This window comes from Lipotes vexillifer, unplaced genomic scaffold, assembly GCF_000442215.2.
Source record: "Lipotes vexillifer unplaced genomic scaffold, Lipotes_vexillifer_v1.1 scaffold272, whole genome shotgun sequence".
NCBI classification, from domain to species: domain Eukaryota; kingdom Metazoa; phylum Chordata; class Mammalia; order Artiodactyla; family Lipotidae; genus Lipotes; species Lipotes vexillifer.
The window spans coordinates 2,340,545-2,364,388 of record NW_006772469.1 but is presented as its reverse complement, the minus strand read 5'-3'; the positions used below and the strand labels follow the sequence as shown (position 1 = coordinate 2,364,388).

Here is a 23,844-nt window from a genome sequence, read left to right as displayed (position 1 = left end):
GGCTCCAGACGCGCAGGCTCAGCGGCCATGGCTCACGGGCCCAGCCGCTCCGTGGCATGTGGGATCTTCCCAGACCGGGGCACGAACCCGCGTTCCCTGCATCAGCAGGCGGACTCTCAACCACTGTGCCAACAGGGAATCCCTTAACCATACATTTTAATGATATTTTACTTTACTCAATTAGCATTTGATTATGCAAAATAGACTTTGCAGTATTTACTGAACATAGTAACCAAAAGTAGGTCAAATATTTCAGATAATAAAAGGCATAATTTACAAGCCCATAAACCTATTCTATGAAGTACTATCAGTTTAATTTCAGAGTGCTGTAGTGAAGACAAATATATTCATGTTCTTAAACCTGAAAATATATTGAATATTGGTAGTTAAAATCAACATTTGCTTATTTGGGAACTGAGAACCCATGAGACCTCCCTAACACTAATCTTGCCCTCCCCAGCTACCTGCTTCATCGTTAATTTATAGCATTATCAACAGTTCTGCAAGGAGGGAGAGAAACACCATGTACTGGACCTACTGTGTGCCACACAGTGTGTGCAGCAAGTACTTTTAGGAAATCAGGAGGGAAGGAAAAGAGGCAAAACATAAATGAGACAATTTTATTACCACTTGGCAGTTTTAATAAGCTTAATAAGAAAATACATGATATTATTGATTAAAAGTATGTTTAAGAATTTTTCTCTATATTTCATACATCCATTCATTCTCCCCCAATAGTATGACTGCTTGATTATTGGAGATATTTTTTTTTTTTTTTTTTTTTTTTTTTTTTTGTTGAGAATTATGTTTTATTTGGCAGGAATTTTTAGGACTTCAAGCCCAGGAGGCAGCATCTCAAGCAACCCTGATATTGGAGATATTTTAATGAATAAATAATTTCAAATGCAGGCAAACAGTGGAACCTACCCTGCATGGAAAACTGTCTACCAGACTGTGCCTATTCTAATGAAGGAAAAATCTTCCTTGGTAGATGTGAAATAACATATGGTCTCTCTAGCGTTAACATTACTGATACAGTGATACACAGACAACCCCATATCAACCTCCTCAGTGAATTCCAGGGATTAATTTTTGGCCCAGAGTAGAGTAAGAAATGGAGGCCAGCTGAGAACATCCCAAATCAGTGGTATATTGGAGAGTAGATAGAAGTGATAAGTTTGCAAGTTCACAGAGAGGAGTAAAAAGGTAAAGCTCTTTCAGTTATCTCATACAGAAAATAGTCACTGTTCCCTAACTGTATGTGCATCTAAAGAAGATCAGTTTTTTGGTTTTCTGGTTTTTGTTTTGTTTTGTTTTGTCCTCAGAGTGCACATATACCCCAGCTCATTCACATTACCTTGCACTCAATAAATATTTTCTGAATGAATGAACTAGTGAGTATTTCTAGTACTCATCTGTGATTGAAGACACTATGCCAGTGAGATAGAGGCATTCTGAAGCAACCAGGGGCCAGATGTGCAAGAAAGGCCATAGTCTCCTCATCTGTGAAGTGCCTCCCTTACTTCATGGGTTGCTGTAAACATTATTGAGACCATAAATCTCTTTCAGAGAGAGTGCCAGGCATCAAATAAGCCCTTAATGGTTGCAAGTATCAATTATGTTGTTACCAGTGCTACAATGGCTTATGCTTCATGTGAGGCCAAAGTGTTTTGGAAGCTCTGAATTTTATGACTAAAAGAATTTTCACTAGTTCTGTGAAAAATGCCATTGTTATTTTAATAGGAATTTCATTGAATCTGTAGATAGGCTTGGATAGTATGGTCATTTTAACAATAGTAATTCTTCCAATCCAAGAATGCGGTATATCATTCCTTCTGTTTGTGTCATCTTCAATTTCTTTCATCAGTGTCTTGTAGTTTTCTGAGTACAGGTCTTTTACCTCCTTAGGTAGGTTTATTCTTAGGTGTTTTATTCTTTTTGATGCGATCGTAAATGAGATTGTTTCCTTAATTTCTCTGTCTGATATTTTGTTGTTAGCATATAGAAATGCAACAGATTTCTGTATATTAATTTTGTATCCTGCAACTTTACTGAATTCATTGATGAGCTCTAGTAGTTTTCTGATGGCCTCTTACAGTTTTGCTTCTTCCTTTCCAATTAGGATTCCTTTAATTTCTTTTTCTCCTCTGATTGCTATGACTATAACTTCCAAAACTATGTTGAATAAAAGTAGTGAGAGTGGGCATCCTTGTCTTATTCCTGATCTTAGAGGAAATGCTTTCAGCTTTTTGTCGCTGAGTATGATGTTAACTGTGGAACATTTTGGATGAGCCTGGAGGCTGCCATCAGTACTTACAGGAGAGACTTGCACCTCTGGACAATGGGCATCCACCTACAGAGAATAATTTCAGAGACTTCAGTGACAGACTGACTCAAATATCTCTGCCATTCTTCTCTCATTTTGGAAATGTGTTCATTAGAACCAAAAATCATTGTTCCTTTAGCCTAAAACTTTATTCCTTTAAAATATAAAAGTTTAGCTAAAGTCTTACATACTGCCTTCTTACTTACTCCTTACTTCTCTTCACTGCCAGCCAGTCACTTTTCAAGTTCTGACAATGTCACCTTCACCTATTTATTGAATAGTGCTTCTCAAATTTTAATGTGCATAGAAATCAACTGAGGATTTTGTTAAAATGCAGGTTTTGGTAAGACTTAGGGTCAGACATATTTCTTAAACTAAATGCAACTTAGTATAGCATCAGGATTAAAAAACAAAAAACAAAAAAACATTATTACCTGCACTCCAGAAATCAGCTATAGTGGGCTGAATGGTGATCCCAAAGCTATCAAGTCCTAATCCTGGAAACCTGTGAATGTTACCATATACTGTAAAGTTTCTGTAGATACAATTATAGTAGATCCTTGAAATGAAAATAAAATTGTCCTGAATTAAGCAAGCAGCCTCTAAATGCCATCACGAGTGTTATAAGAGAGAGATGGAGGGATTAGACACACACAAAGAAGGCCATGTGAAGACAGAGGCAGAGATTGGAGTGATGTAGCCACAAGCCAAGGAATTTAGTCACAGAAGTTTAAAGAGGCAAGGAACAGATTCTCCCCCTAGAGCCTCCAGAGGAAGTAAAGACCTGCCGACACCTTTATTTGGGACTTAACAGCCTCCAGAACTGAGATTGAATTAAACATCTGTTGCTTTCAGCCACCAAGTCTATGGTAATTTTCAATAGCAGCAAAAGGGAAATAAATATACCAGCTTTAATTCTTTTTTAAATGAAATATCTCTCATCCTTTGATGCCATTAAGACTCATATACTTTTCTGAGAACACTTTTTAGGGAATCTGAATGAAATGAGTGAAAAGTCCCTGTCTGATATCTTCATATTACTGAATGACATAACTTGCTCATTTTTTTTTCCATTTTACTTTTCAATTTTAGATACAGTTACATATTTAGCATTGAGAAATTTCTGTATCTCAATTACTGGCCCTATTTACTTAATTCTTAATTACTATAATTCTTAAATTGATTTAGCATCAGCCTGTGTATAATTAATGATAGGATTTGATTTTTCTAAATAATCCCTGGTTGTAGCTAATAATTGAATAACCCCTTCTAATGTAGAAGCCAAGTAAGTAGTCTAAATTTCTTGCTGCATTGTTTTCTATGCAACTTATAACAAATTACCACAAAGTTAGAAGCTTAAAACAACACAATTTAGTATCTTACAGTTTATAGTTCGGAAGTCTGATGTGAGTTTTATCAGGCTAAAATCAAAGTGGCAGCAGGGCTGAGTTCCTTTCTGCAGATTTATAGAATTAGTTTTCTTATCTAGCTTCTAGAGGTTGCCCACATTCCTTGGCCCATGGCCCCCTTCCTTTATACTCAGTGCAGCAGTGTTGCATCTATCTGATGACCCTTCTTCAAGAGTCACAGTTCCTCCCTGATCAAAGTGGGAAACGTTTTCTTCTTTTCAGGACCCTTGCGAATACATTGGGTTGACCCAGATGATCCACGCTAACCTCTCTATTTCTAGGTTCTTAACCTTAACTGCATATTCAAAGTCCCTTTGCCATGTAAAGCGACATATTTACAGGTTCCAGAGATTAAGACATGTATATCCTTGGGGTCCATAATCTAACCTTTCTAGTTCCACCACCTAATTTTGATGATGTAGGAGATTTTAGTATTTCGAGTTACTTTTAGAAAATAAAAGAGCCTTTTTGATTTTTTAATCTTAACTATTTTCTAAAGTCACTCACTTTAAGTAAAATACTTATTTAAAACATTACTCATCCAAATATTTTATCTTTGTATAGTGCTGCTAACTACAATTCCAGGCTTTCAGCCATTTTGAGAATCATTATTGTTAGAGTAATTTTTATGCTGGAATTATTATTTTTTCTAAATTAAAGATATATAATAATTTTAGTAGTACTATTTAAAATATATTGTTTAGTTACTTTTTAGATGATCTTTCTTGAAGTGAAAGACAAGAATTCTCCTATTTTTATAAATTAACAAGCTGAGGTGGAGATATTGATTTTACCAGTGCCTATCAAAAGGGATAAAAAGAGCTAAAGTAAGAGGTCACAAATATTTGACCTAGAATCCTTTTTGTGCTTCTTTAAATTCCATTGTAACCAGTTTATTGATTCATTGTGTCTTTCTAACACGTTAACTGAATGTGTCGCCTAAACATTAGAGAAAACTAGTAGACTCTCATCTGCCGATTTTTTTTTAGGTATGTGGGCATTTCTGCCTGTCTCAAATCCACAAATTCATCAAAATGTATTCATATCCCTCTATTCCAATGCGCCTATCCTGATTATGCCAGTCCACAGTGATATGGTTCTTCCAAAGATTTAAACTGTTTCTTTGGTAGATTGTTCATTTGGTAGGTACATGTGAGCTGCCTTGAATTATGCATTACTTTTTCTATGGATTAACATTTTCTTCCAAATGAATTGTGAACTACGTGGTGGCAAATGATATTCATTATGTTTCTTCGTATTCCTCTTGTGCTTATCATACTGTTCTGCGCATTGTGGGTAATTATAGCACATTTGTTGGTTGCTCAGCAGTATCACACCCCCATCCTCCTCATCATTATCAGCATCATCCGTAAGCATTTACTGAGAAAATGACAAGTGATTGTCTAGAACAGCAAAGAATGTCCTCAGAAATGCTTAACACATGTTTTTCTTGCATCATACACAGGGAAGGAAATACTGTCTTGTACTGGTGAATTCATGGGCCAGTTATGAGCACAAAAAGGTAGTGTGATCTAATGAACATTTTAAGGGATTAAAATAAAAATCAGGAGACTGCCTCCTACTCCTTCAGGCCTTCACTAGCAGACTAACTCTAGGCAAGCTAAGTTATCTTGGCCATTGTGCCTTTTCCTCATCCTGCAAAATTGCCACTGTAGCAATTTCTTTCCTACATATGCCACTAGGCTATACTGTGGGTCTATTTAAAAAATAGAAGATAATTAATTTTTAAAAGGTATATTTCTCATAAAATGTGAGGGGGCTTCCCTGGTGGCACAGTGGTTGAGAGTCCACCTGCCGATGCAAGGCACACGGGTTCGTGCCCCGGTCTGGGAAGATCCCACATGCCGCGGAGCGTCTGGGCCCGTGAGCCGTGGCCGCTGAGCCTGCGCGTCCGGAGCCTGTGCTCCGCAACGGGAGGGGCCACAACAGTGAGAGGACCGCGTACCGCAAAAAAAAATAAAAAGTTAAAAAATCATTGTCATCTTAAAATCACATTCTCAAATGAGAATTCCCAAGGGGATAAATGGTTTTTAAAAGACATTCTCTGTGGAATTCCCATTTTAAAAATCCCCTGAATGTGTTTCAAGGTAGTAAAAGCCCCTCCTCTGCTCTGTGGCTCCACACTAGAGCAATTTACTTGCCTTCCTTGCTTCTGAGACCTTGAAGTTTCTGGAAACGTCCAAGAAACGATCAAGGTCCCAGCAAGGAAAACCCCAGCCCATGCTGAAGCCTAATTTATCTGAAGTGTTATTGTTGTACCCACTCTACAGATTGTACTCATTCTACAGATGACGAAACTGCCTTACAGGATTGTTGTGAGTTGCACATGAGTAAATTTTTGTGCAAACCCTTATGCAAAGACATTGTTTTTAGGTGCTTAACTCAGGAAAATTGAAAAAGTTCATCTATTAATCTCTCTGCTTTGCTGATGTTAACAGCTTCATGTTCATTAAAAATTCACAAATCTGACATTTCAGATTTGAGTGATCCACATTCAAATTCATGTTTCTCATAATCAAAATATGTGATTTGAACTAGATGCTGTATGTTATGCTTTAATCTTCATTAATTAATCTTCATTAATAAATAGCATCAACTATTTCTATGGCTATGACTATCAAAAATGTTTACATGTTTGATAGCCTTAAAGGGCCTAAACAAATCATACAGACAGAAAGGACTTGGATGACTTGATATTTTAAAATGATGTAAATATAAGTAGACAAGTTGGTATTTTGTTTTAAAAGTAGATGCTATTGGGTTATTTTGGCATAATTATCATGGCTAAAAATAAAAGTATTTTAAATGGGCAGATAACAAAGATAAACACACATTTATTATTTTTTTAATCTTGAGATCACAATGTTGTATTTGCACATTACCCTTAAACCACATCCTGCATGTTTTGAATTTCAGAGAGTTTAGGATTAAGGGCAGTTCTTTTTATCTTATGCTTATTCTCAGAGTTTGTTTTGATTTTTTTTCCCTAGCATGATACATAAGAGTTTTAAATTCTTTAAAGATCCTCTGGACTTATGAGCAAAGGAAGAAGAGGATCAAGATGATCTTATTTTTATTTAATATTTATTAAGCACACAAGTTATTCCAGAATTTTTGGAAAACACCAAACTAAAATAGCCTCAAAAAAAATGTTTACCTCTTAGATTTTTAGATTGAGATGTCTAATCATTCCTGCCACTTTCCTTTTACATATGAGGAAAATAAGTCACAAAATGCTTAAGTTGCTTATCTCTGGTCATATAGCTGGTTAAAGGCAGAGATTAGAAGAGCCCCTGATGCTTTCCCTCCTACCCAGTCTAAACTCTTTCCACTATCCCAAACTGCCACTCATGACAACTAAATGTTCCCAAGAAGGATAAATATGTCATTATACATTAGAACGGAGGAAGATTGACGGCAAAGATGGTGTCCTGTTCATCCATGCACCTAGCACACAATAACAATAAACACTTCATAAACATACACTGAATAGTGGAGCTGCTGACCAGTGCTCATTTTGCTCTGTCACATAGCAGTGGAGTCAGTGCATCATCTTTGGCTAAGGTAGGCATCTTAATTGAAGCCTAGCTGTTCAATTAGCCTCGATTTTGTGGTCTCATGGGCAATAAAGGTCACAAACTCTTCCTATCTAGAAGGAAATAACCTCTGGAGCACTGGTCTTGAAGATTTTAATGCTCAAAGTGACCATACAAACGTCCCTGTGCAAATAACATTTTACAACGCCCCAAAGTTGATGTTCCAGCACAGTCCCTGACTGTATTGTTCTGCTGCCCAGATGAGCAGACAAATCCACACAGGCTCAGAAATTCCTACTATAACATACTCCTTAAACAAGATTTTTAGAAACCAAGAAAGTAATTAAAATATTACAAAATTATGCTTGGTAATGTAAGGTACATCTAAGGTAGTATTACAGTTATATTTCAATCTGAATCCAAAAAATTGTATTTGATCCCCAGACAACTATAACTTGTGTGACAACAAACTTCCCCAATAGAATACTAAGATAATAATCCAGGCAAATGGGTACCCTCATTTAAAATGAGATTTTTGTCCCAAATCCCATGATGAGCGAAACTAAACCACACGAAGGACACCTTTTTGTCTGTACTAGATTTTGTCTGAAGTGACCCAAGACACTTGAAATAGACTAAGAGGAACTTCTTGTCTCCTTTTCACCCAAGCCATCTTCTGTAATTCTTTGTTTACCAGGCTAATGAGAAAATCTTGGCAAGAAAACAAGCCAGAGGAAGCTCTTGGCTTCTAATTCTAGCTCTGTCACATACAGCTATAACTTGGGGAAATTACTTCTCTCAAGTCACAGTTTTCTAATCAGTAAAGTGGAGGTGATAAGTGTGCTTTTTTTTAGTTCATTGTGAGTACTAGATGAAATAATGCATGTGAAGTGTTTAGCACAGTGCATGGCCCAGTCTACACAGTGCATGACCCAGTTTGATCGTTTAATAAATATTAGATTTTAATAACAATAGCTGAAGCTTGGATGTGAGCTTAAATGGGATGTGGGAAGAGGATGCCTTTCAGCCACCTATAATCTTAGACTTAGGGTCACCTCGGGCACCTTAATAACAGTTGCCCTTTCACGTGATTCAGCCTAAGTCCTTAGGCTATGACACCAGGTGTTGCCAACAGAACTTCCGAGTAATCATGAATGTTCACTAGCGTTAAGTTTTCATTTCCTTCAGACGCTTTGCAGGAGTGGGTAGTGGATAGGGTTTAAGGGTCTGGGGTATTCTTGCTAAATCCAATCTTACTATCATTTCTTCAATAATAATGTAAGTTAAATGCCAATTTACTGCCTAAAACATGACTAAATAGAATTTATGGCTGTTGTGTTCATATTGGTTGCAGCAGCCTTCTAGTCCTGAAGGTCGGGACAAAGTCTTATACATCTCAGTTGTCTTTTCTGTTCCACCTCCATTCTTATCACAGCACCGTCTGCTCCAGCCCCATACTTTCTTCTCCAGAAGACCTTTTAAATTCTCCAGCGATGTCTTTAAATTAAAACTCATGGTACTCTGTTACATGAAACTACTCAGTGACTTCCTATTGCATTTTTTCCCCATTTTTATTGGAGTATAATTGCTTTACAGTGTTGTGTTAGTTTCTGCTGTATAACAAAGTGAATCAGCTATATGTATGCATATATCCCCATATCCCCTCCCTCTTGAGCCTGCCTCCCACCCTCCCTATCCCACCCCTCTAGGTGGTCACAAAGCACCAAGCTCATCTCCCTGTGCTATACAGCATCTTCCCACTAGCTATTTATTTTACATTTGGTATTGTCTATATGTCAGTGCTACTCTCTCACTTCGTCCCAGCCTCCCCAGTGAGGTGGATGGACCTAGAGTCTGTCATACAGAGTGAAGTAAGTCAGAATGAGAAAAAGAAATACTCTATGCTAACACATATATGTGGAATCTAGAAAAATGGTACTGATGAACCTAGTGGCAGGGCAGGAATAAAGACGCAGACCTATCTCATTTAAATCAAATTGAAAGCCATTCTTAGAGCCCACTTAGCCTACAAAATTTAGGTCCTACTTAATCCTAAAATTTATCTCATGTCATCCCTTCCCCATCCATTTCTCTGTTCTCACAGTAATCCAGACACAATGACCTTCTTTCTATATTTCTGAACAAGCCAGGCGATTTCCTGTAAGAGGACCATTGCATTTGCTATTCCTTCTGGCTGGTATGTTATTACCTAGCATCTTCCCATGGCTGTTGTATTATTCAAGTTTCACTTAAAACATTTCCTCCTCAGAGAGGCCTGATTCAACCTCACTATCTAAAGTAGCTAGGTCCTTTCCAATTAATATCAACTTCATTGTTCTCACAGCACAGTATCTATACCTACAATTATTTGTTTACATATTTATGATTCTTCTTTCTCTACTGAAAAGCATTGTAGTGAGAGCAGGGACCTTATCTCGTTCACCATTTATTATCAGTGTTTAGAACAGCGATCTGCTTATGGATTCTCAATAAATATTCATTAAACATGAGAATGAATGAATGACCTGAAATCTTTCTTTAGTAGTAGTCTCGTCTCCACTGACTCCCCGTCCCGTACCTCTGAAATGTATTCAGCATTGAATATTGTTTAGGACCTTGCTACTTTTATATCAGTTAGCTTTTACCTAATCCCTAAAACTCTCCACATCAGGGGTCCCCAAACCCTGGCCTGTTAGGAACCGGGCCGCACAGCAGGAGGTGAGCAGTGGGCGAGTGAGCAAAGCTTCCTCTGCCACTGCCCGTCGCTCGCTTGCATTACCGCCTGGACCATCCCCCCCATCGCTCGCATTACTGCCTGAACCATCGCTTGTGTTACCGCCTGAACCACCCTGCCCCACACCGTGCATGGAAAAATTGTCTTCCACAAAACCCGTCCCTGGTGCCAAAAAGGTTGGGGACCACTGGTCCACATGGTCACCCTGCATTTCACATTCCAGGTAATGCTGCACAGGCTTCCTTTGTTCATTTGCTTACTGATTGCTGGGTAGGGCAGCATCACCTCTCTTTGGGGGCTGAGGACGGAGAGGTGGACACTTACTAAACCCTTGGATAAGTTCTTGTTTCCTCCAGAAGGTACTCACTTCCAGGCAATGTTGATTGGCAATATCCTTTAGACCATGCACAATCTTGTATAGAAGGCAAAGTATGGCAGTGTGAGTTTTTACAATCCCACCATGTTCCTAATTTATACATAGGGTTGAGGACATCTTACTAGAGAATGTGCTCATTGTCATAGCAACAATTTACAACTAATTTTGAGACATTCTTCCATGCTTGCTGGGAGGTAGTCTGATGTTGGAGAGAGCAAAGACTTGAGTTTGGAAACTTTCATTCGGAGTTCCAACTCGGCCATTTACTAGCTGTGTGTCCTTGGGCAAAATATAATATTTTTCTTATGTGATTAAAAAAATGAAAATAGAAATGCCTAACTTAGTAGAAATGCAAGTAAAGCCCCTGTCACATAGAGGACTATCAATAAATTGTGACTCTTATACTTCTTGCCATCAAGTGTACATATGACTCATGCCCATTCTGAGGTTAACGTTTGGAAAGTGGGTAGAAGAAAGACATTTTTCTTCTCTCTTTTGTTCAGTTATGCATTTAATCAATAAACATTATTGTATGTCTTCTCTGTGCTGGACATGAGGCTTGACTGTGGAGGAACAAAGTTACATGATGGTAACATCCCTGATCACAAGCCGCTTACAGTCTAACAGGGGGACAGTCAAGTGACCAATAAGATACAGTATGATAGTTAAGAGGAGAGTTAAGAAATGGGCTCTGTGGAGATACTGCATAGGGGCAGGGGGGTGGGTCCACAAAATCCTCCAAGAAAATGAGTTCTAAGAATAAGAGAAAATGCCCAGATGGTAAAGGAGAAGTTCCTTCCAGATTTCCATATGGAGAAGTTGCCTGTCTTCTTCATTAGACTGTGAACTCCATGAGGTCAGGTTCTTATTTCGTTCAGTATTGTATCTCCAGCACCTAGGACAGCGCCCGGTGCACACTGGTCTTTCAGTAAGTATATTTGAATGAGCCCCTCCAAAGCAAAGTATGATTAACGCTGTTCAGAAGCCTATATTAAAAGATATAGATGATTTTTTTAACTTTGAATTGTATGGAGACGATGAAAAAATTTTTTGAGGTTGACAGAATCCAGTCTATAATGAGAATGATCAATAATTTACTACACATTCATATTCAATGAATTATAGAACCTCACTATATAATGAGTTCAATTTATAGTTTCTCCTCACTAAGGAAGTGGTTTTAACCCACAATTAGTCTTGTTAATTGAAGAGACTATGTTCTGGCTTTGTCATATCTTCATTGTCAGGAAGCAGTTATCCCACTGGGATGACCACATTCTGTCAGCCTCTCTTATTTCTGATTTCTTAGTCTTCGATCACGCCTGAAGACCTTTGATCCAAACCAATAACACCACGCAAAATTCGAAGTGCCTATCAGCGTGCGAAAAAGAATCTATATGTGATGTCATAGTCATTTTTCTCTTATTCCCAGATTGTCTCTTATTCTCCTAAGCAATTGTATTATCCTTGCAAAATGAATGTTCCATCAGTGTTAATGGTGGAAAGGAAGTAAAAAGCCCTTTTTTCATAAGAATCACTTTGTTTTTGGCATCTGAATTGAAAAGGAAACCTCCCTTCCTGCCTGCCACCCCACAAGCATAGCAGAGGCTTCGTAGTCAAATGCTTGGATACAAATCCCAGCATTATCACTAACTATTCCACATACATTGATTTTGTTTCTTCATAGCCTCTTCCATTCTTCTCTCCACCCTACTCTCTACCTAGGGAGGCTGCTTCTATGGGGTACATACATGGTATCAGGGATCTGGACCCAGTTACATTTGGCCAATATGAGGCTCCAGCAGGAAGGTATTTATTCCCTTGATCCTCCTTCTGTGAGATTACCTATACCTAACTATGTCCTTTGACATCAGTTATCTGCTCTGCTCCAGCACGCTCTCAGCCTGTGCATCTCTCCTTCCCTCTTGGGTCCTGATAAACTCTCCCACTTGGGGGTGAGGGAGAGGCCTGTGGTAGGGATAGTGTCAGTTTCAGTACTAGTAGCCCTGGCTTCATGCAGGATCCTTTGTGATGACCCTATATGCCATCCATTAATCCCTGCGTACATACACAAATGTTGCCATTGTTTTCTGTTGGACTTCTGACTGACACACTAACCATATAAGCCTGGGCCCTAGCTCCTCCTCTTGCTTTAGTTTTCTTATCTGTAAAATAGGATTAATAATGTTACCTACATTGTGGGACTTGTGTTAGGATTAAATGAGAGAAATTTTGGCACTTAGTAAACACTCTTTAAAAGTTAGCTCTTAGCAGTAGTATTATTTTGTTACGTGGTGACACTTTCTGTGAAGCATGATTAAATAAATGGCACGCTGGCAGTTTATCTTGTTGGACTTTGTTTAATCACCTCAAATCCAAAACCATATTGGTTATACACGTTCTTTGAACCAAGGGTTAGGGGAGATGTTAAGCATACAAAGTTAGATAAAGATTTAGTCTCCAGTCTCCAAGGATCTTGAACACTACAATATAAAATAGTAAGTGCAAAAAGAAAAATATTTTTAAAACTGTTATGGGAGCTCAGGTAACAAGCAGAGGAAATTCCCAAGATGTTTCTATTTTAAGAGGGAAAAATCACTGAATGTGAGGGGAAAAAAAAGGTATTGCTGAAAGTTTGATGAGAGAAGATATAAAAAAAATGGGAGTGTGGGAGAGGGGAAGAGCTTATCATAGACAATTATTATGCAAGCGCTATAGGTCCAAAGGAGTTTATGGTCATTAATATTTGTGAGAAGAGTCATTATAGTTTTCTTGCCAAACACAGTCATAGCTATGCAAAAACAATAAAAGGAAAGTTGGGTCGAAACAGTACTGGAATATTTTCAATGAGTGTAACAGGATATGTGCAAGGAATTTGAAGAGGTATGCAAGTGAACAATTATGATGCTCCACCATGGAATCTTAGCTGTATAAAGCGGAAAACGAGTATATAAACAGGGTAGTAAACATTGAAACATGGTAGTTTAATGGATCAGCAGTTCCAAAGATCTGAAAGGGCTTCCAGATTATGTGAGCTAGAAAAATAGGAGGTGGAGGTTCAGAGAGTGGTATGTTTGGAGAAAAGATTTTGGAGTCGTGTAGTTAAAGAAGAGTATACATTCATTATAGAAAATTTAGAAAATATCATGCTATAGAAAAACATATACACTATACGCATACACATTTGTGTGTAAGGGTGTGTTTCTGAAGTTATTACTTTCCATTATCCATCTATCACTGTACCAATGATATAAGATTTAATTATTGTAACTTCATATCTAATAATGCAAGTTCTGCTGTTTATTCTTCCTTTTCAAAATTATCTTAGATAATGTTAGCCACGATCTTCAAGGTAAAATTCTAAGGAATCAAAAGTACCCCATTGGATTTGGGGTTGCTTATACTCGGCTTGTAAGGAGAGGCCGGCGCACGCGGTCTCTCTGCACAGGCGCGGCCTGTGGTACACGATCAGAGTTATGCCTGTTGGGCACGTCTCGCGTGTCCGGGCCTTGTATCGGCGCATTTTGCTGCTGCACCGAGTTCTACCCCCAGACCTCAAAGCCCTTGGTGACCAGTACGTGAAGGATGAATTTAGGAGACATAAGACCGTTGGTTCTGACGAGGCCGAGCGATTCTTGCAGGAATGGGAGAAAACTGGCAAATATTAGAGCAAATTCATCGGGGGAAATTTCTGTTCAAGGACCTTTGGGGGAAGGCATATGCAGCAGTGCTATGGCAACAAGCTAATGAAAACAGACACAATTCAACTGAAAAATCATGTTTTGGAATCTCCCTACCAGAAGAAAGACTTAATGACTTTCGTGATGAACAAATTGGACAGTTGCAGGAGCTGATGCAAGAAGCCACTAAACCCAATAGGCAGTTTAGTATTACTGAGTCCAGGAAACCAAAATTTTAGTCTATACAATAAAGTTTAACAAAGCATTTCAAAAAAATAAATAAAACAAAAAAAAAAGAAAAAAAAAAGTACCCCATTGGTATTTTGCTTAAAATTTTAATACATTTATCTTATAATAATATATTTCCTTCAGCAGTGTAACCTCTTTGTTTAGTTTTTATGTTATTTTAGAAAAGTTTTTCATAAAAGATGTTTGGAAGAATGTTATAATTTTTAAAAAGCATACTGCAAATAAAGATTGTATGCACAATAGCTAATAGGTTATTTCTAGTGTGAAACCAAGCTATTATTTTTTTGTGTAGATATTTTGTACTGGTTTCAGTTAGCTGTCTCTGATTTTCTAAGTAAATTATCATTCTATATACAAATATGATAATTTTTCTCCTTTCCAGTATTTAGAGCTTATATATACTTTTAATATTATTTTCATTCATTAAAATTTCCAGAACATTTTGGATACTAACAGTGAGATCAGACATTCCTAAGTTCTTAACCTCACTGGTAATGCAAAGAAGAACCTTTTTAAATATGGACATTTTTGTAAGCTGGGAGAGAAAAAAAATTAATAAAGTCAATGATTCCCTTCAGAAATCAAATCTCCAACTGTCAAAATATGAGCAAAACTCTTAGGTTCTTTATGGTAAATACTTATAGATTGCAAAAAATAGCCACCATTCTTCACTTTGTCTTTTATCCGTGCCCCTTTGCAATGACACTTGGCAAGTGCTCCCATCAAGAAGAGAAGTCACTCTGCCTGCCTCTTGAATCTCAGCTGGCCTGTGACCTGCTTTGTGCAAAAGGATGTGGAAGGAAAAGTCTGCTGGTTCTGAGAATAAGCCTCCAACAGGGAGGACAAAAGCTGTCTTTCACATAACCCTGAGAAGTGTGTGAATAGTGAAAAGATATGTCTAATTGCAAATGAATAAGAAGACATGGAATTTTGAAATAATTATCAGCATAAAAAATTCGGAAAATAACTTGTATCAGAGAAATTTATAATGACAGACCTTTTGAAATGTTAGAAAACAATTGTTTGTCCAAACTTAGACTCCATTTGCAAAATCATTTCTCTTCCAAAACAAAATAATTCCCTAAAACTAATGATTCATAAAGGCATTCCAGAGTCTTAAAATTCTAGGAGATAAAATTCTTTCTTCATTTGTCTTTATCAGGGGGCATGCTGACAGTCTCAGTGGGGGAGTCACCAGCACTTAGCTTGTCTGACAGCTTTCATACTCTGAAATGGATGTTTCAGTTTTTGTGCAGCAACATACTGCTTAGTGCGCTTTTTGTTTAACTGACTTTGGCTTCACTGTTGAAAAAGTCCCGTTTCGATGTATCAGGTTTATGCCTCCTCATTAGTGTTTGGCAAGAAAAATCAGGCAACACATGTACTCAACTCATAACAAGTTTATGAATTTGTATTTTAATCCACTTCTGGGAAAAGACAAGCAGCCAGAGATCCAAATGATATATTAATGGTCTAAATTGTACTTTAATTCATCTTTTCCCAACACATGAGAAGTAATGAGGACCTAACTAAGCATTCCATAAGTCTTTTGATTCACATTTGAGGTCACAGACCATCTCAGTAAAATCTCAGGTTCCACATGCTCCTTGGTATCTGACCCCCCACTTCAATTTCAGGAATGCTTTATCTTGATATTGATCAATAGCTTGTTCTTGTGCTTTTCATTGTTGTTTTTGTTACTTAAAAAAAAAATCTGTGTCTTTCGCTTAGGTTGCAAATAAATGTAGACCATTATTCATGGTTTCAAATGAGTATCATTTGATTTACTGAAATACTTGTGTTGGTTGTAACTTGAATTATTCTAGAAAAGATTAAAGGGTCTTATCTAAGGACTATGAGCATTTTGGAAGTTTTCCTTTTATAAACATAGCATCATCATTTAAAAGAGCCCTTTGATATATAAAGTATAGAGTTTTCATGTGTCTTTTGGGAAATTAACTGTGATTAAAAAGTTATTAGAATGAATAAGACCATATATTGTATGATTCCATTTATATGAAAAAAAAATCCAGAAAAGGAAAGTCTATAGAGATACAAAGTAGATTAGTGATTGCCTGGGACTGGGCACAAGGGATCTCTGCAAATGGGCACAAGGGATCTCTTTGGGGTGATGAAAATATTCTAAAGCTACATTGTGTTGCACAGCTCTAGAAATTTACTAGAAGTCATTGAATTATACACTTAAAACTTTAGGATGAATTTTATGTTATGTAAACTATACCTCAATAAAGCTATTATATTTTTTAAAAGAAAAAGAAAGGTTAGTAGAGAAGTTTAAAACAATTATTTATAACATTTTCTAATTCCTATTGAAACGACAGAGGTATCCAAATAAGAAAGCTTTCAATTACTAAAATATGTCACACTCAAGCTGAAATAAACCTGATTCTTCAAAGGGGCTCCGTTAACCTATTATATCCATTCTGGATGCCAGAATCATGATTTTACTGTCAATTAGGCCCATCCTGTATAATACCTGGAAAGATTGTTTAAATTTTAACTTCAAAATACATCCAAAGTTTTAACTGAGGATGACTAAATTTAACAAATGAATTGAACCATGTACTGCAACCTAAACATAATTATACAAACTTAGGTAATGGAATTCTGATATGATCATTCCATTTCCTTATCCCAAAGGAACTGACAAAACTCTTAACACAGTATAACTACAATAGTGACAATATAGTAAAATTTTTTAAGCAATAGGTAATATTTATTGAGGTTTTATCATGTACTAGGCATTGTTATGTGCTTAGCAAAAATAGTCTTATTTAATTCACACAGCAACCCTAAGAGGCAGGTGTTACGACCATTTTGTAATAGAGGAAACTGAATCTTAAAAAGGATAACTAACTTACCAATGTCAAAAAGTAAGTAGGTGGCAGGGTCAGCATTTGGATCCAGGTCTGTGTGTCCACTACATGGTGGTTAGGAGCATGGGCTTCATGGGAAGTAGGTGTGTGAGTGTATGTGCCCCACTCTCTAGCTGCATGTCCTTTAGGAGGTTCCTCAAACTCTCAATGCTTTGAGGTCCTACATTTATAAAATGAGGATAATAATGCTATCTAGCCATTATATATATATTTTAGAGAATTAAATAAGGTGATAAATATAAAGCTAATATTTTGCTCAAAACATAGTGGGTTCTTAATAGATGATAGATAGTAGTATTAATGGTAGGAGTAATTCGTATTCACGTTGGAGGAAAATACACATTTTATAAATGAACACATTAATTAATCAAGAGCATTAGTTAACTTCATTCTAGTTCTCTAACTACCTCTCACCTCTTCTGTCTCACTGTTTTTCTCCTACCCTACACTGTGCTTTTTTAAAAATTAATTAATTAATTTATTTATTTATTTTTGGCTGTGTTGGGTCTTCGTTGCTGCACGCGGTCTTTCTCTAGTTGCAGCGAGCGGGGAGCTACTCTTCACTGTGGTGCACGGGCTTCTCATTGTGGTGGCTCATCTTTGTTGCAGAGCATGGGCTCTAGGCACGCAGGCTTCAGTAGTCGTGGCACGTGGACTCAGTAGTTATGACTTGCGGGCTCTAGAGCGCAGGCTCAGAAGTTGTGGCACATGGGCTTAGTTGCTCTGCAGCATGTGGGTTCTTCCCAGACCAGGGCTTGAGCCCATATCTCCTGCACTGGCAGGTAGATTCTTAACCACTGTGCCACCAGGGAAGTCCCTACACTGTGCTTTTTTAATGATGCATTTCTAAAGTTAAATTTGTAATTTCCTGACTATCACCAATTACTATACATCAACAGTTCTAATCAGATTTTTAAAATAATTTCATAAAGCGTGTTGTTCATTAGGAAGATTTTTCATTTTAACAATTTTTTTTTTACTAAAAAGTTTTTTAAAAAATATACTTTTACACATATGTAACCATACTTGGAAAGATATGAATAAAGTAATTTTCATTTGGTCTGTACAGATTTTTGTGAAAACAGCTCCTTCTGATTATTTTCCTAGGTCTAAAATTATAGAAATTTTAGTTGAACATTTTGTTTTTATTGAAAATAAAAGGAATCATAGATACAATGATCACCAGAATTCCTGTTGGGAAAGAAACAGTATTTGCATGTTGTTTACAAATTGGGTGAATAGGGCAGAAGGTAAGGCTTTGGCAGCACCTAAATGTGAATTTATCAGTTTCATGCAAGACAAAAGGAAGAGATTATTCTGTTACTCTGTAGAGTGGAAAGACAAACAGGTAGAAGGGAGAGGTTGCAAGAAGGCTTAACAACAATGCTATATCAGCTTCAGGTGTACCACATAGTAATTCCATATTTTTATAGATTATACTCCATACAAAGTCATAACAAAACATTGACTATGCTCCCCGTGCTGTATATTACATCCTTGTAATTTATTTATTTTATACCTAGTGGTTTATACCTCTTAATCCCCTTCATCTATTTTGCCCTCCCCCCCCCCATTCCCCTCTGGTAACCGCTAGTTTATTCTCTGTATCTATGAGTCTGTTTCTGGTTTTTGTTATATTTGTTTTATTTTTTAGATTTCACATGTAAGTGAAAATATACAGAATCAGCCAGCTATACTTCAATAAAAAAGAAAAAGGAAAAAGAAAGAGCAGGCTTAACTAACTAAATGCTTAGGTCCAAGCAGTATTTTGGCCTCTTGTTTATTTTGGTGTGTTTTGTTTTGTTTTGTTTTGGGGGGTGTTCAGTTTGGTTTGGTGTAGAGACTTGCTGGATTTTGCAGGAACCTACTTAAGGGCATAGGACTTATGAATATAGAGAAGCATTAAGAGTTTGAACAACCCACCCAAAGACACACAGTGAACATGGAGGGAATCACACTTATACCCAGTTTGGCCTTACTTGAAGTTATCTAGCTTCAGAAAACCCCAAAATCTCAGGATTCACAAAAGTCACACAGCAGGCACTTAACTCTCACAAGACTAGGGAAGTGAGATTTGAAATTTATTCAGATTTCCATGGACAGAGGGCTTTAACACACATGGCAAGGATATATATAATAATGTAAAATAGTGAAATTATGGTCAAATATATATCATTTTAGACAATCAGTCATTTTATCCACAAGAACATTAAAGACTAAAGATGTTTAGGTACTTGAGTAAGTTAAAAACTAACAATCAAGCTTGTATTTTTAAATTCTTTACAATCTATATTTATTCTATAATATTTAAGTAATTATTCTTTTGGATCTAGAACTTAATGAGAGAGATAAATTTACCACAGTGATGATGACTTATTCTACAGTTCTATCAATTTTTGCTTTAGATATTTTAAGGCTATGTTTTCAAAGGTTCATTCAAGTTTAGAATTATTATATCTTTCTGTAAATGGAATCTTTCATCATTATCTAGTGACTCTCCATCTCCAGTAATGCATTTTGCCTTAAAGTCCATTTTGCCTAATATTAATATGCCAGTACCAGCTCTCTTTTGGATAGGAACTTTCTTTTGTGTATTCTTTGATTATTTAATTTTCAACCTTATATTTTACTTCATATTTTTGTATTTACTCTAATAATCTTTTAACTTAAACATTTGGCCATTTACATTTATTGTAATTACTTAATTATTTAAATTTATTATTATTGTATTAATTTGCTAGAGCTGCCATAACAAAATACCATAGACTGGGTAGCTTAAATAACAGAAATTTATTTTCTCATAGTTCTCAAGGCTAGAAGTCCAAAACAGATCAAGGTGTTGACAGATTTGGTTTCTTCTGAGGCCTTTCTCCTTGCTTGCAGATGGTTCCTCTCACTGTGTCTTCACATGGTCTTTTCTCCATGCACACAACCCCCCAATGTCTCTCTGTGTGTCCAAATTTCCTCTTCTTATAAAGTCAGATTGCATTAGGGCCTACCCTAATGGGCTCATTTTTACTTAATTAACTCTTTAAAGGTCCTTTGTCTAAAACATTCTCTGAGGTACTCAGGATTAGGTTTCAACATATGGATTCTGAGGGAACACAATATATCCCATAATACTATCATTACATTTGTGTATTTTACTTGTCCTGCCTCTTCCAAATTTTTCCTCTTCCTTCTTGCCTTCTGTTTCATTGATCGATTGCTTTTTCCTCACTTTGTTTTATCCTCTAATAATTTAAAGATGATATACACTATCACCTGTTGTGACCCAAATTTATACATACATATTTAGCAAATTCTAAAGTTAATCAGTATAGCTGCCCTCATTCTAAAATATTTAGACACTCCAACTTTAACTCTGACAACTTTCTCTAAACATACCTTTATATAAAAAATTGTAGGCATACTGTTATTTTTATTACAGAAGATACTGTTAACATTTGTTTATATTGACCTATATATTTATAATATTTGATTCTATTCTTTATCTATTCTATTTTTTTCTTATTATTCTACTCTTTATCTCTAACTTGCCAGCTGGAGTCACATTCTTTTGCCTGAAGTACATCCTGCAGAATTTCTTTGAGCAAGAGGCTGTTGTTAGCCAAGTCTCTTATTTATTTATTTATTTATTTATTTAGTCTAAAAAATCTATATATTGTTCACCATAAAATTGTTTTCTCTGGATGTAACTCTGGAATGATTCTTCTTTTCTCTGAACACAGTGGAGATATTTTTTCATCCTTTTTTTGTTTCTCAGCTTTATGTTGCTGCAATAGGTCCTGTTAGTCTCTCTATCTGAAAGACGGGATTTTGTTTCCTGTCAGCCCCATCTGATATAATCATGAAATCTTTGCTGAGATTCTCTAAGGTTGGGCAAATACCTGCAAGACAAGGATGACTTTAGGGTTCTGCTTTCCTCTCTGGGCTGCTGCTTTCATTTATTTTTTGGACTCTGAGTATTCATCATTTTCTTGCCAGTGTATCAATGCATGTTACAAGTTATTTTTTAGATTTTATACAGATTTCATATTTGTTTTCAGCACGAAGGTCAGTTACAATATCTGGTATGATATTCTGCTAGAAGAATAAGGCTGGTCCATCTCTCATTTAAAGAGAGAAAGACAGAGAAACAGAGACAAAAACAGACAGAGAGAGACAGAGGAGTTTTCTTTTCTGTTAATAGAGTTCCATTTTGAAAGGAAAGGACTTATTTTGGATCTTTTTCCCCCTCTCAGTCCCTGCATGATTTGCCTTATTGCATCAGGAGCAGCCTTGATTGAATAAAGATTACAAGCACCTTTTGTATTACATATGAAATATGTATAGCTCATGGCCTTGTTTAAGTAGGGACAGCAAAGTTAGTTATTGGTTTAGTTGTGTGAGAATCTCAAGAAGTCTAAGTTACTATCCATTTAAATTTTGTGCTGTATAAACTAAAAACTAGGTGACTAAAAGCATGGAGAAATCCATATAAATTTAACTGGGAGTGACATGGGGGAAATGAGAAGGACTATGGATTGAGTTTATACACAATTGGGCACAGAAATAGCAATGAATATTAGTTCATCCAGGCATATCTATGGGAAACATCACTAATCCAGTACAACCCTCCCTCCCCTTGAGCTAAGAAAGTGCCTCAGAATTCTTCTTAGCACAGTCTTCTCAACACCCAGTGCTGTTCCATAGTAAGCTGGAAGATGAAGCATCAGCAGAATAACAAATAATTCTAAGTTGTGTCTCTCTTCCTCCACTTTTCTGTTGGCATATTGTTAGCAACCTGTTTTCATAGGTGTAGCAGGGGAAAGAATTATTTCAATTTTCTAGCTTCACCCTTTTGGAAACTCTGCTATCTGAGGTGACCTGTGTTAGTGCTCCCTATAATTGACTACACAAAGACCCAACAATTAACAATCCAGTAATTGCTCAAGAGGAACAGGAAGGCTTGTTTACACGTTCTTCCAAATATAGAACTTCTCCATGAAATTCTACATTTTGATCTAGATTTGGAAATGAATACTTTATGAACTTTTCCAATTACACTTAGCGTTTTTTTTCTTTTCCTTTTTTTCCTCCTAGAACTTGAGATCAATGTCTATTGGCTTGAGCAGGAAAAAAATACAATTCTTCTATTTGCATTACCTTGTTTCCACTTTAGGGCCTTTCTACCAGCTGTTCCCTTTTCCTGATAGGCTCCTATTCTAGATCTTTACAAGGCTTACCTCTTCTTAGCCTTCAAGTCTTGGCTTAAATACCTCCTCAAGGTCTTTTCTGATTACTCTACCTAAAGTAGCCTTCACCACCAACAACTCCTCTAGCCAACCATCTTCTTTATTTGCTTTATAACACTTATCCCTCACTGTAAGTATTGTTTTCTTTTCATGTCTATTGTCTGTCTCTGCTTGCCTCAACATAAGTTCCAAGAGATCAGGACCTTTACTGTCTTGCTTATCACTGTGTCCTTGGCACATTCAACAGTGTCTCACATGTAGTAGCTGCTCAAAGATATTTGTGAAGGAATTGATACAAAGGAGAAATACATACTTTCTGTATAGATTTGACCTATAGAATTAATTTTCTAAAGAGATTTTAATATGTAAAGAGATATTTTTAAGTGGTTCATTTTTTTAAAACTATTTATTTATTGGTCATGCTGTGCAGCATGCAGATCTTAGTTCCCTGAACAGGGATCAAACTTGCACCCACTGCAATAGAAGCACAAAGTCTTAACCACTGGACCACCAGGGAAGTCCCAAAAGATTTTAATTTGCAAAGAGATTTTAATTTTGTAGAGATTTTTTTTGACTCTTATGATAATAAAAAGAAGGGACCCCATTTCTCTATATATAACATAAAATATATAGCTGTTTAAATGGAAAAAGAATGTAATGATTAGAAGGACAAACACATGAGCCTGGGTTTTAATCTGAGCTTCTCAATTTACTAGCTGTGTGAGGTACTCAACCTCTCTGTTTTTCGGTTTTTTGACTTGCAAAATGATGACAAAGAGAAGACAATGGGACTGGGAAAAAAGTAAATAATGTTTTATTTTCAAATACTGAAAATAATGTCTGTCCTTAGGAAGACTTCTATGAATTATTTATTGATATTGTTATATACAATTGCTATATATAAACATTATCTGCATGTTCAGTTAACTTTTCATAAATTTCTTCACTGCCAGGAGAAAATAATAATACCTACCCCATAGGATCATGGTAAGTATGAAGCATAAAGCACTTAGAATAGGGTATAACACAGGTATCACTCAATAACTGTAGATTTTATTATCATGTAAAATTTACTGAAATGAGTTTTGTTCATTTCCTCTCTCCATTCTCTATTTTTCTATGTACTAGTCCGTGATCTTTATTCGTGACAGAAATTCTCATGGGCAGGAGGTGTCAGGATACATTGACTATGCCCACAGGCTAAAGATTGAAGATTTTGAAGTCTACTTTAGTGGAAAAAAAAGACTTCTTCCAAGACCCACAGATATGAGGTAAGTTGTGCACGTTTTTCACAACTTCAATAAGAGAACAAGCTTCTCAGAGGTAAAGATAAGGATTTTTATTTTATTTTCTGGAACACTAATGTATATATAGCAGGA

The 23,844-nt window shown here is 36.5% G+C and overlaps 2 protein-coding genes across 4 annotated transcripts in view; both read left to right on the top strand.

The window, feature by feature from the left end:
* CFAP299 (cilia and flagella associated protein 299) overlaps positions 1–23,844 on the top strand; it is a 633,581-nt gene that overhangs the window by 510,783 nt on the left and 98,954 nt on the right. For all 3 annotated transcript variants that reach the window (XM_007447561.1, XM_007447563.1, XM_007447562.1), the window contains one exon: positions 23,594–23,736. In XM_007447561.1, the coding sequence (XP_007447623.1) occupies positions 23,594–23,736 (143 nt within the window). The remainder of the gene's footprint in view (positions 1–23,593; positions 23,737–23,844) is intronic.
* On the top strand, positions 13,879–14,321 carry LOC103068390 (protein ACN9 homolog, mitochondrial). The gene is made up of 2 exons (XM_007447560.1): positions 13,879–14,050; positions 14,116–14,321. The coding sequence occupies exons 1-2, from the start codon at positions 13,879–13,881 to the stop codon at positions 14,319–14,321; spliced, it is 378 nt and encodes a 125-aa protein (XP_007447622.1).

Excerpts from the sequence above, each read along its gene's own strand:
- LOC103068390 (XM_007447560.1), top strand. The coding sequence starts at position 13,879 with ATGCCTGTTGGGCACGTCTCGCGTGTCCGGGCCTTGTATCGGCGCATT. Across the intron at positions 14,051-14,115 it reads GCGATTCTTGCAGGAATGGG|AGGCATATGCAGCAGTGCTA; the intron begins AGAAAACTGGCA and ends ACCTTTGGGGGA.